At 34.1% G+C, this 13,677-nt stretch overlaps 1 protein-coding gene across 1 annotated transcript in view; it reads left to right on the top strand.

The window, feature by feature from the left end:
* COL4A5 (collagen type IV alpha 5 chain) overlaps positions 1 to 13,677 on the top strand; it is a 351,509-nt gene that overhangs the window by 285,933 nt on the left and 51,899 nt on the right. Inside the window, exons 38-42 of the mRNA XM_077145842.1 lie at positions 1,931 to 2,011; positions 2,650 to 2,748; positions 3,281 to 3,331; positions 4,594 to 4,779; positions 12,663 to 12,796. Of these exons, the coding sequence (XP_077001957.1) occupies positions 1,931 to 2,011; positions 2,650 to 2,748; positions 3,281 to 3,331; positions 4,594 to 4,779; positions 12,663 to 12,796 (551 nt within the window). The remainder of the gene's footprint in view (positions 1 to 1,930; positions 2,012 to 2,649; positions 2,749 to 3,280; positions 3,332 to 4,593; positions 4,780 to 12,662; positions 12,797 to 13,677) is intronic.

Genomic DNA, 13,677 nt, shown 5'->3' with positions numbered 1-13,677 from the left:
TATTATACTACTCCTTCTATTTTTTTCTTTTTTATGAAAATAACATATACAAAAAAGCAATAAATTTCAAAGCACATCGCAACAATTAGTTGTAGAACAGATTTCAGAGTTTGGTATGGGTTACAGTTCCACAATTTTAGGTTTTTATTTCTAGCTGCTGTAAGGTACTGGAGGCTAAAAGAAATATCAGTATAATTATTCAGCATTCATTCTCATCTCTTAAACCTGACCTTCTCTGTATAACTCCACCATCAACTTTAATCTTTCTCCCACTCTTTAGAGGTATTTGGGCTATGCCCATTCTGGCTTTTTCGTATTGGAAGGGGCTATCAATAATTTGGGATGGGGGATGAAACTGGTTGATGTTCTGGAAAGGCTGGCTCCTCTGCATTTCTGTATTTATCTGGCCCATGGACCCATCTGGATGTTGTAGGTTTTGAAGAGTTACCCTAGTGCGTGGAACATTTGTAGAATCTTATATAATGCCTTATGTATTCTTTAGGATTGGCTGGAATGGTTTTGGTTGGGGTTTGGCAAGTTTTGATAGGTAGCAATGTCTAACTGAAGCATGCATAAGAGTGACCTCCAGTGTAGCCTCTCAACTATATGAACTCTCACAGTCACTGATACCTTGTTACATTTCTTTTCCCCCTTTTGGTCAGGGTGGCATTATTAATCTTATGGTGCCAGGGCCAGGCTCATCCCTGGAAGTCATCTCCCACGGTGCTAGGAAGACTTTCATCCCTAGATGTCATGTCCCACATAGAGGGGAGGGCAATGGTTTCACTTGAAGAGGGGTTTAGAGAGAGAGAGAAGCGTCATCTGAGTAACAAAAGAGGTCCTCCAGAAGTAACTCTTAGGCATATCTATAGGTAGGCTAAGCTTCTCCATTACTACGTAAACTTCACAAGAGCAAGCCTCAGGTTCAAGGGCTTGGCTGTTGATTTGGGAGTCCCTAATGTTTGGTACAGTATCCAGGGTTTCCCCAGTGGTAAAGTTTAATATTTCCATACTTTTTCTACCATCCCTCAGGGGACTTTGCCGGTATTTTTTCATTATCTGCTAATATACTGTGGCATATATCCAGGCATTACATTAAGCTATACAGGATTAAAGGTTCTCATTCTTATTTTGGGCTTCCTGTGTTTGAATTGTTTAAATGATCTATCCAGACAAGTTGGAGTTAGATTATGTGCTACAGAAAATGTAGGTTCTGGACATAATAGAACTTTCTTGCTTTGGTGTCAAAGAGTTGGTGAAGTTCTAAAATATAGGCCATGTCTTCCTTACCCCTGTATCCTGAATTATCTAATCCCGACCCAAACGGCTTTGTTCCCATCTCTAAATACCAGGTTATACATATATAAAACAGCCCCTCAAAATCCAGAAATAGCAATTACCCCTCTGGACTAAATGCAACTGCTGTAAGAGCTGACAATCTAGGCCCCAGTTTTCTTATAAGCATTTTCTAAGAGAGATCATACAATATTTGCTCTTCTGTTTCTGGCTTATTTTGCCTCACCAAATGTCCCACAGTTTCATTCACATCGTTAGATGCCTCACAACTTAGTTTCTTTTTGTAGTAGCACAATATTTGATCATGCGTATGCACCATTGTTCACCAGTCTACTAGATGAATGGATTTTTTTTTAATTGGGCATATCCATAAAATCAAATCCTACCAATTCTACTGGTATATTATGATGATAATTATTTTATGTTTATGAATATATAATGACACCAGCCTCTGGTTAAATAAGAATTTAAATTATTATAAAAATATTTAGCAAATATCTGCATCTTTTTGGTTTCCTTTTTGTTCTTCACAGAAGAACTATTTTAAGCCAACACTATAAATTGTATGTTTCACTTGTAACTCTCAATGCGAAGCAGTTTTTCTTTAGTTTTAAAATTGAGCTCTTTGTCCTAGGAACTCCAGGCCTTCCTGGACCAAAAGGTATTGATGGTCCTCCTGGGAACCCTGGCCTTCCGGGAGAACCTGGTCCTATAGGTAAGCATGAAAAATAGAAGTTTCCTGCTTTGTAAAACTAAGGATCATATTCAATTTGGGAAAGTCAGATTCTTCTGGGGGCTGTGAGCATTTTCTAGACATTGAAACTTAGTCATCATTCATTTAACATTGCTTGTTAGGTACTAAGTGAACAACTTCTAATAAAAGTTACTTAAAATTATCATCATGAAACCTTATTTTCTTGGCTCACTTTTTCCAGGGAGAGTTATTTCATGTGTCCTATAACAGAAGATAGATATATTTATATTTAGAATGACAGGTGTAGCAATTTTGTTTGTTTACAGTCTTCTAAAGCAAATCACTTCTCTTGGCCCCATATCAGGCTTAAAATGATCCCTCCCTTTATTCTCTTGTATATCCTAAAACCATATTAAAAATGAGAACCTGAAAAGCTGGGAAGGTAGAGAGAATGACTTGGCTGTTGCTTATTCTCATTATCCGCCTTTATTTCTTTAAAATTTTTCATTTCCAAAAGATGTCATGGTTTAAAGTGGATCTCATAGGCACTTTGTGATTTTTGGATAGAACTAGTTGAAACTAGTGTGGAGACAATGGGGAATGTAGAAGGAAAAGAGAGTTTGGAAGTTAGGTATAGCTTCCTTTGCTCTGTTGTTTAGGTGGTGGAGGTCGCCCTGGCCTGCCGGGTCCTCCGGGTGAAAAAGGCAAACCAGGTCAAGATGGTATTCCAGGGCCAGCTGGACAGAAGGGTGAACCAGGTATTATACTTTATTATGATTCGTAATTTTAAAAAAAGTTTCTTCCTTGTCTTCTATAATAATGACCCTTTTTACCCACAATAAAATAATATCTTTTTTCTTACCTTCTAAGCATCCATACGTTTTTCCCCTTTTAATTACCTTTTCCCTCTCCATCCTAAGAATATCTCACATAGGTTTGTTAAGCTGCCTCCATCTTATTATCCTTTTTTGGCCAGTTTTTCACATTGAGAAGTAGTTACCTAGCATTTTTAAAGTTCTATGTGTGACTTTTCCCTATGTGATCTAATTCCATTTATATATATATTCATATGATATAAATATAGAGAAATATATTTAACATCATGACAAGAACATGTTTATATAGTTTACTCATATTAGCATTATAGTTCTATGTTGGAAATAAATCTTCAACATGTTCCATTTAATATACATTGTGGAACTTAATAAAAATCTCAACAGTCTGAAAATAAATTGTCCTTGTTTCAGTCATTATTATCCGTTTGTGATTTTTTGGTTTGTACCCTGACAGGTCAACCAGGCTTTGGAATCCCAGGACCCCCTGGACTCCCAGGACTTTCTGGTAGACTTTTTAAAAACATACTAAGTCAGTCTATAAAAGAGTCTATTTTCCACTACACTTTATTTTTCCATCTCCAACATTTACAATTATAGAATGCACATACAAACCCAGAAAACACAATGCTAGACTCGTACCTTAAAGCATTTATTATTTAGCAATTTAGTATATGGTGCTATATAAAAGTACATTCTTAAGGAAATTTACATGCAGATATCTCTTCATTAACTTTATAAATGAATTCTAGAGAAACACTAAAGAAAAAAGGCAAATTGTAAAGAAGAGGTAGATTTCAGTATGTATATATATATATATATTTTTTTTTTAACATGGGCAAGCATCAGGAATTGAACTCGGGCATGGCAGGCGAGAACTCTGCCACTGAGCCACCATGGCCCACCTGGTATAATTTTTTAAAACTCTTTTAGCCAGGGGAGAACACACTCTTTTCCCCTCCTGGAAACAATATCAATGTAATGTAAGGAAATGCTGTAGAAATAAGAATCAATAATTAAAATGTCTTTTGGGAACTCTACCTGAATTTATTTCTTGCATATCTAGATCAATATGCACATCCACACATCTGCATTCTCTCACTTGTGCTTACCCTTTTTATAAGCAGCAAATAATTAGTTGAATGATTGTACATAGAGATATTTATGCTTATGTTCTGAAATGACCTTGGCTAGTCTATGGAGCCTTTTCTCAAACCACATATCTTTAGAAATTCCAATATCTTTCCCATGATCCCAATATGAAAATTATTGCTTTAATGTATCACTATTATATCTCTCTCAGGAATATTAGTGGTGTAGAAAAAAATGTTGAAAACATTTTTTCTGTGATTATAAATCTTGAGTTGAGTAGTCTTTAGGGAAACATAGCAACCATTGAAGATCCACATCTTCCATCAGTCTCAAAATTAGATTCAAAACATTTTGAAACTATTCTTACAGGTACTTTATGTTTGTATTTCATAGCTTCTAGTCACAAGATCATTGCTTTTTATACTAAGGGTAGCTTTTGGGATGTAAGCTATCATTGTTTATATTATTACACATACTCTAAAACTACTCCTGGATAACAAATACATGCATTTAATGGGAAGAATTTTGGAAGGGTCACTTGTGGATTTGGTGGGAGATATAAATAAGTCTTAGTAAATTTCATTAGTTGCTCTAATAAGTATATAGCTTTAGCTTTATAGATAAGGCTAAAGCTCAGTATCATTTAATGTGTTCTTTAATGTCACTTTGCTTTCATAGGTCAAAAGGGTGATGGAGGATTACCTGGCGTTCCAGGAAACCCTGGCCTTCCGGGTCCTAAGGGTGAACCAGGCTTTCAGGGTTTCCCTGGTGTTCAGGGTCCCCCAGGCCCTCCTGGTTCTCCAGGTCCAGCTCTGGAAGGCCCTAAAGGCAATCCTGGGCCCCAAGGTCCTCCTGGAAGACCAGGTATGTATATCAGTGGTAGGGGAATTGAATATATATTTATTGATCCATTTATTTCATTTTGCTGGTAGGTTATTCAGTCTTTAGGACTTAAAGATTTGTAATTTAAGATCTTACAAATAAATAGCTTGGTTTACATTCAGCTCCATCCATTTCCATGACATATAATAATTCTTTTCTGTAATGCATTTCATTATTTACTTAAGTAAAACAAAACAACTGAAGTAAAAGCTGAAGTAAAACAAAACAACTTGAAGGAAAAGAAAATAAATAGTGGTTTATTAGTGTTTTTATTAAAAATAAAGCTGTACTGATAACCTAGCAGCAAAATGCCATCTGCATATTTAAATGTGAGCTTCTCAGCATGTCATCACAGAAATCATTTTAGTGCTCACCCAATAGATGCTTTTGGTCCATACCAAAAGTGTTTCTATGACTCTGCATATGATCAGCAAATGTTACCAGGCACAATAAACAAATTTTATCTTCTCTAGGAATTAGGCAATCAAATTGATCTTCACCATCACAGCATGATCAAACTGAATAATGATGTCTTCCTATCAGCTTCATGTCTATACCTCATTTGTCTTGTATCTAGTAGTATCAATTTTGCATCTAATATTCACCTTTCCATTTTATATCTCTACAGTGTCATTTGAGTTTACTAATTTTGGAAATACTTATTTACATCTTTGGTTAATATTGCTGAGCCCAGTCACTGGTAACAGGGTATTAACAGTTTTTTGAGACTTAATCTTTAGTTTCTTTATTTCTGGTAATTGAAAAGTTGGCCTTCATTGACTTTTTTTCTTAAATGAGAAGTCTAAGTTTAAAGAAACAAAGCAATTACTATTATCTCTTGAAATTCCCCAACTTTTTAAAAATGCATTTACAAATGAAAATTGCTATGTACATTACAGTAAACTCTAAAGTGATTGGAATTAATTTTAATAAAACATGCTCTAAAAACATGAATTAAATGAGATTACAAAACAAAATTGTATCTGATCTGATTTGACTGTTTATAAAGGGTATTATTTAAGGTTCTAACTTGAATTATTATCGAAGAACACCAGTGAAAATCTCCTCAGCCATATTAATGCCCTTGCATGTAATGCAAAGAATTGAAGTAAATATCTTTCTTACTTATATATATGATAATTCCAATACACCAAATTATCCTTTTTATATTTTAATCAGCACTGTGTTTATTTGTTCTTACTAATAATGGATCTCACAGTTGAACATTACATTGAAACATTTCAATATAAAGCTATTAGTGATAAAGAGGCTTTACAAAATGACAGTTTCTAAAGAAATAATAACAAATGTAGTCAGAAGACATGTACCTGATGAGTATTTGTGACTTCTCAATTTGTTCATAAACTACAAATTAAAATGGAGCTTTAAACCCAATTGCTCCTAGAATTTATTATTCTTGAGCCTCATAGTAATTATTATTATAAAATTATAAAAATGATTTCTGGCCTTTCAAAATATGTCACAAGTACTATTTTAATTTTAGTGCTGATTCTGATGATAATTTGGTTTATATACAGATGCACAAACATGAACTTTCAGAGTGTTCATATATTGAAATAAATTTTAATTTGAAAGTTTAGTGTACTGCTTTAGTTTCTTGATATTTCTAACAATTTTTATATTTTTCCCTTTTGCTAATGATGACATTGGACCTTGGTGAACTTTGATCCTTATCTAGGTCCTACAGGTTAGCTCTTTAACTCCAAAATAGTAATTGCATGAAATTTGAACCTTTACTTATATATTTATATACATATATTTATGTGTGTGTATGCAGATAAATGTGTGTGTGCATGTATGTGTATATACAGCTGTACCTAATGTTTTTGAATATTCAAATATATTTTAAGAGCATATATGTCAGTTCCATTCTTACATGTTGGCTTATCTCTGCAAGTTGTCAGGAACTTGTAGAATCCAGTATGTCTGTCTATTGGGATGATCCAAAATTACCTAATTAGGAAAACTAATTTAGCACATCAAAATTCATATGTTCATGTCACTTTTGGTTGAAATTTTATAGTATCCAAAACACCATTGTACATTTTACCTTTACCTTTGGAGTAGAGAGCATTTCTTATCTTTGTCTTATATCTATCGATGCAAATGAAATTGAACTGCATTTCAAGAAGGCATTCATTTTTAAAACGTAATGTGCATTATCGTATCTTACAAAGATGTAATAATTTGATTTGCCACACTTCCTATAGGTTTCCAATTTATTCCTTCTTTACATTTTGATCTTTCATAAAGTTCTAAATCTAGTGCTGTAAAAAATGGACTAATAGGCAGAGAGTAAAAACAAAAAATCATGCAACCAGCTCAGATTAGAAGACTCTTAAACTTTTCATACACATGTAAACCGTACAAACCAGGTAACGATTACCAAGGACTACCCAAAGGAAACTTTCTGATTCATATTGAAAAATGTTTTCCTAATCAGGAGTAAAAAGAGTCACAGACATCTAAATGCATTTATTATTAAGATAAATAACCTTTTTCAAATTTCTAAGGAGGAACGAAAAGGGAAAAAATGTGCTGGCTACTGGGAATGGCAGGAAATTTTCTCTTCCTATAAATTGAGAATTCATAATTTTTCAAGATACTGCTTAGGAAGCCATGTATCTCTATCCAAACTAATACCTTAGTTTCTTACTCCCCCACAAACCCATTATTAGACAGAACCATAGAGTGCTAGATCTAGAAGGGACTTAAAGTTTTACATATAAGAAAACTGAGGCCCAAAGAGGTCAAGAAGCTTATTCAAGGCCACATTGCTAGTTATTGGCATAGCTGGGACTTTGTGCTAGGGCTCCCCAGTATTAGAGTCTTTTCTGCTAGTAACACTGTATCATCTTTTCACAAAGTCAGTCATATGGCTTGGTGCTTATGATCTGGCCTCTTATTCTAGTTACAGATAAGCTCAGCGATAAAATGAAGCTGCTTCTGCTGTTTTAGGAGACTCTGTTTTCTGTCTCCACTTTCTTTTTTCTTATTACCCCAAAAGTCTCATCAACCCCTAGTAACTGTTCCTTGTGTTCTTCATAGAGGAAGATCCTCAAAAAGATTGGCAAGTGCATGCTATTTATCACCAAGATAAAGAGAAGATTAGGATATACTTTGAAATAATTTTGAATCCTTCCCTGTCTGTCTTGCACAGAATTCTGGTACCTTGATCACTGCTAGCTACTGCTAGCCTTTACTGTCAGCTAGAAGACTCTGCTCTTCTAAGACACTAGATATATTCAAAAAAGAAAAAGAAACAGAGCAATATTATTTTAAACTTCTTATTTACCAGGTCTCTAAATTACATAATGATTGGAATCTGTTCTCTGCAGTGTTCTCTTCTTTTGCAATACTTGAAAACTACTATCTTATATGGAAACTGGATTTAAAATATACTAATCAACTCATTCGTTTATCTTTAGTTAATGCCACTTATGCACAAGACCAGGGTTTTTTTGTTTATTTGTTTTGCTTTGTTTTTTAGTTAAATTTTGTCAGGTGGATTGAGGAATAATGGATTGAGAGCCTCATGTACAAAATTGACTTGGCATATAACTCATTAAAATATTACCTTTAGAAATTGAAGTCTTAGAAGTTTTGCTATGATATGATCCCAAAATTTTTTTGTACTCATTCAGACTGAAATATCATATATTTCAATGAAGTATTTTTCTAAGAGTTCTTGTTATTGGCCCTTCTATATCAAACATACATGTAAAATACCTATACCTAAAGTCTGAATTATCTTAGGTAGGAATTCTAATTTATTTAACTAAATGTATAGCCAGACTCTGCTCTAAGTGTTGCCATGAGTCAGTTTGCTGGATGTGGTTTAGAAACCATTTAAACAGAGGCTAATTTTAGTCTTCTGAGTTTCAAAGTATCAAATGCTAGGCAGTAATGGCAATGTTTTATATTTATACAGCATGCCACTATTTACATCATATAAGGTATACGTCTGTGTTCCTTGAGGGCAGAGCTTGGGTCTTGCTCACCTTTGTGTTCCTTGTAGCACCTTGTATGTAGCAGATAATAGATCAATATTTTAAAAATTGAATTTATCTTTGAATCAACACTGTCAGTAAGTTTAGGAAATGTAACATTATTCCCATTATATTGGTTCGAAGACAAGCTCAGAGAGGTTGATTTGCCCAAAGTCATATAGTTATTAAGTAGTAGAGCCAAAGTAAACCTAGGTCTTCTACCTCCTATAATGTAGTACTCTAACATAGTTTATTCTTCTGCTAACATTCAGTGTTTATATATCATAGCAAGACTTGTAAGAAAAGGAATTTGTGTTTATATTCAATTAACATTAAGAAGTATCCTATTTGTAAGCTTTTAACATTTTTATTTAATGATCCTTTCATTTAATAGTGAATAATCTGACTTAATATGTTCACTGAATAATAAGAAATAAATGTGATGTTTTCTGTGGTTAGTGGTGGGATATTGCATGGCAAAAAAAAATTTTAAGCACCCTTTCACTGCTGGTCTTCAAATCTTTGGAAAAGATAAAGCATTATTTCAGAGTTTAATGGTGAACATTGGCTTTTTCTCTGTAAGTAACTTATTACAAGTAATAATGAATAGAAGAAAACCTCAGAATGTGGCTTTATGGAATGGCTTGCAAATGAGACAGACATTTCAAAGTACAGTTGGTAATGGCCATTGTATAGTAAGTGTTTCACCTTTTTTATCCAGTCACCTATGAACTTTGTATTTTTTGCCAATGGAGCCTTTAAAGTTAACTGTATCTTTCTCGGGCTGTCTGAATTAAACAAGTCATTTATACCTTGTGTTTTTAAAAAGGCTGTAGAGGCCAAGATACATTTAAACATTTATATGAAATTACCCTTTTTGAAAGGAACTGAATTCTGTTAGCAAAATGGTACAATCTTGCTAGCTTTAATGTTTTGAGAAGTTAATTTATGGAAAGCCACAGTAGCAGTGTTAACGTGATGTCTTCAGTAGAATTTCCCATTTCTTGGATTAATGAAGACTAGCAGTTTACTCTCTATTTAAAATGGTTTGGTTCTTCATACTCCTGAATGGTTCTGTTTGTATACTGATTATGCTGTAGGAATAATAAGCACTGGCAAAGAGGAATACTGTTTAACTTATGCTATAATGTGAACAATTTCTAACTCATAATCTTATTTTGTACTGTGTGATGACTGATACTGCTAACATCGATCTTTGGGCTTTGGTGAACTCTGATCTTCCCAGGTTTTCAAGGTTAGATCCTTCACTGGTCAATTCTTTGTTTTTTTGTTTTGTTTTTATGCTTTGCATGTGATAAGAGAAATGCACTTTTTTTCTGGCTGTAATTCAGAAGTTATTGAGGAGTGCTTGTTATTCTCAAATACTACCTGCTCAGGTTTTAATATTTTGGTGAAAATAATGTGACTTGTTTATAATTGAGTTAGAAATGAGATTAGGTCTGTGTTTTCAATTGTTTAAAATAGTTAATCCACACATAAAGATGTAGAATTTCAAGACGTGTAGAATTTCAGGTGGACATACACTTATTTTTATTTTTAAGTCTGTATTAAGATTTTTAGACAGGCATCTGGCCCATTTGTACTATTTTTAAAATTTTTTGTTGCATGAGATTGCCCTAATCTGAGTATTCATGGCTATTTTCAGTGGTGGAAGATTGAAACTATTGAATACTATTAAAAATAAAACTCATATGTCCCTTATGGTGTTAGCAACTCATTAATTTAAATTTGTAGTAACTTTAGAACAGCAGATATGAATTAATAGCATGTAAAATTTCCAGTATTTCCTTTTAATTACAAACCAAGCAGTGCCAATAAAACATCTAGTATTTTTTTTTTCAAAAGATAAACTGTGTTCTGATAACCTTCAGTCTGGGGAAGAAGCTCATGAAAGGTTCCTCTTTCTGTTTTTCATTTTAACCTTACCTTGTCACTATTATCAGGATGATTCACAGATACTCCCTTTCTTTTAATAAGCTTTTCTACCCTATTTCTATATATTATGAATGAAATTAACAGTTTTGCTTAGAAAACCCTAGCTAGTTAGTTGGAATTAGGCAGTTTTGTCGGGGGTGGGGGGAGGTTGTTTGTTTTTTTTTGAAGTACAAAGTATCCCAACCCTTTCTTCATGATTAGGAGTGAATTTCTGAGTGTGTTGTCTCATTGCTGGGCTACCGTGACTATATGGATTAAACTGTTTAAAGATAAAACTATTGCCATATCATTGTGAACCTGATTCTTCTTTCTCATGTGCCAGATGGAATAGTGTTATTTTATGAAATCACATAGAAATACCAAAAGATTTTTAAAAGATACATCCCTACCTTCAGTTTTAACAATTTTGATAATAATAAAACAACACACACATAGTTCTTACTATGTGCCACGCACTGTGCGTAACATTTAATTCTCACAACAATATCATAAGGTTGATACAATTCTTATTTCCATTTTATAGAAGAGGAAATGGAGGTCAAAGAGAAGAATACACTTGCTAATGATTAATGGAGCTGGGATTCACACCCGGCTTTTTAGCTCCTGAGTCAATAGCTCTTAATAACTATGCCATGCTACCTTATTAGCACAAAGTCATTTATTCTGGGTATTAGAGTATTGGTAAGGGAACTAAAGTCAAAAGTTTATCTCGCATTGAAAGGATGGCTCTTTGTCCATATGTAAGCTTGACCTAGTGTTCATAAGCCTGTGATATGGCCTTAAAAAATAATGCCTACATGTCTTTTCTTGTTGAAATCAATGAAAAACTAAACCAGAGGAGAGAAGGGATAAACCCTAATTATTGGCATTTGTTATTTAAGGAGTTGTAATTATTTTCTTAAGGCAGGACTACTTAATCTCGGCCTCAGCCATTACTTAACACTCTGAAAGCAAGTAACAGCTGTTTTCCCCCTAGTGACAAAGTACTTGGCCAATGATAAGATCTCCGTGGTTGTTTAATGGATTCAATGGCTTTATTTAGAAAGGCTGAAAGCAAGGTATAAGTAAAAGAGCTTAGTAAACCCCATTTTTAATTATTTTACTTGTTCACAAGATGTATACAAATTCTTTATTTTTCTTCAGAAATACTTAAAATGTGAAAATATGAAAACATTTTAAAATTAATTTAAAAGCACTAGGTTGAATCAATAAGTTTCTGACATTTGAAAAAGATTTCCATATATCAAGCATGTCGCTAAAATGAAATTAAACAATTAAACTATCTTAACTGAACAGCAATGAAAACTGTATAAAAGTAACTACTTACAAATAAAGCAATTTGATTTTAGTCACCATGAGATGCATGGCTTGACTCTGTGTTTTCCCTACAGCAGTGGTTTCAAAGTGTGGTCTTAGAACCAGCAGTTTCAGCATCAACAGGGAGATTGTTAGAATGCAAATTATTGGCCCTTCCAAGGCTTACTCAGTATGAAACTCAGGAATCTGGGTTTTAACAAGCTCTCCAGGTGATTCTGATACCTGCTCCAATTTTAGAACACTGCCCAACAGCGTCTGTTTTATTTTCGCTGCTTTACACTTCTTTAGGAATTACAGAAGCAAACTCATCTGCCCTGTGTCCATTCTTCAGAAGTGAGTTTAGTGGATTTAATATATAATAAAATGTGAACTAAATAGGGTCTGTACTAGTCTTAATAACGCAAAGAACCCAATCCAATTTTCATTAGAAAGGGAAACAGTATCTATATATCTTACTTATGTTAAAGTAGTTTGGATTTATAATCAGAAAAGTAGTAAGAAGATGATTGATTTTAAAAGGCTAACTTTTATGCCACAAACTCTTTTGCCATACTGAAATGTGGTTATTTGTACATTATCAAGGTTTGCCAGGTCCAGAAGGTCCCCGGGGTCTTCCTGGAAATGGAGGTATTAAAGGAGAGAGGGGAAACCCAGGCCAACCTGGACAACCTGGCTTACCTGGTTTGAAAGGAGATCAAGGACCACCAGGATTCCCGGTAGGAAATGAAAGTAGACATTTGGTGAGAGTGGGATGAGAGTATTTGTGTTCAGAATAATTCTAAACTGCATCATCTTAATTAACAGTGACTGGATAATGTCTATATACATGGCTCTCTGTTGAATTACAAAAGAAACAAGGCAAGTTTCCTGTCTTCCCTCAATTAAAGGAACTTTATGCTCTTTTATAAAGGGTTGCCCAAAAGATACTTTACCTGGAGTCTTTGGTACGTATAGTGTTTAGCTATGAGAGGCCTTCACTTCAGTGAAAGCAGATTTATACAAATGAGACATGTATATCAGAGCATTGAATGTGGATGAATCCACCCATAGAAGTAATTATGGTGAGTGGGAATATTTTAAACTTTGAAATTAGATGGAGTTAGGATCAAATTTCAGCTCCACATCACACTTATGTTTGTGCCTATCGGGAAGGCAGTTGACACTCTGGATTCTGTCTCGCCTATAAAAAGAGAATATCACCATTTGACCTGCACAGTCAGACTTCTTTATGGATCCTCATAGCTTCCCACTTAATTCTAGAAGATTGTTGGTAGATTTGGCAGCCAGTATGGGCAGGGTGTGGTCCTTTATTCTGACTGCTGCTTTATAGCAGATAAAAATATTTCAAGTAGTGGCCCCTTTTAAAGCTTTCCAACAGCTAATTTTTTCACCCATGACATCATTATTCTCCCAGTCACCAAGACTTAAAATTATTCACTCCTTACCTCATTCATCTCCCATCTATCTCCAGTTTACATGCCCCTGGCTGATTCAAGAGTCCTACCTGATAACAGTATTTCACAAATCTGGTATTGCCAAGTTCTGTTCTTTTCCTTTTGTGTAAATTACTTCTTACACTTGTACCTTTTCTGCCTTT

Source organism: Tamandua tetradactyla, chromosome X (genome assembly GCF_023851605.1).
Source record: "Tamandua tetradactyla isolate mTamTet1 chromosome X, mTamTet1.pri, whole genome shotgun sequence".
NCBI classification, from domain to species: domain Eukaryota; kingdom Metazoa; phylum Chordata; class Mammalia; order Pilosa; family Myrmecophagidae; genus Tamandua; species Tamandua tetradactyla.
This window is presented reverse-complemented; position numbering and strand designations above follow the sequence as displayed.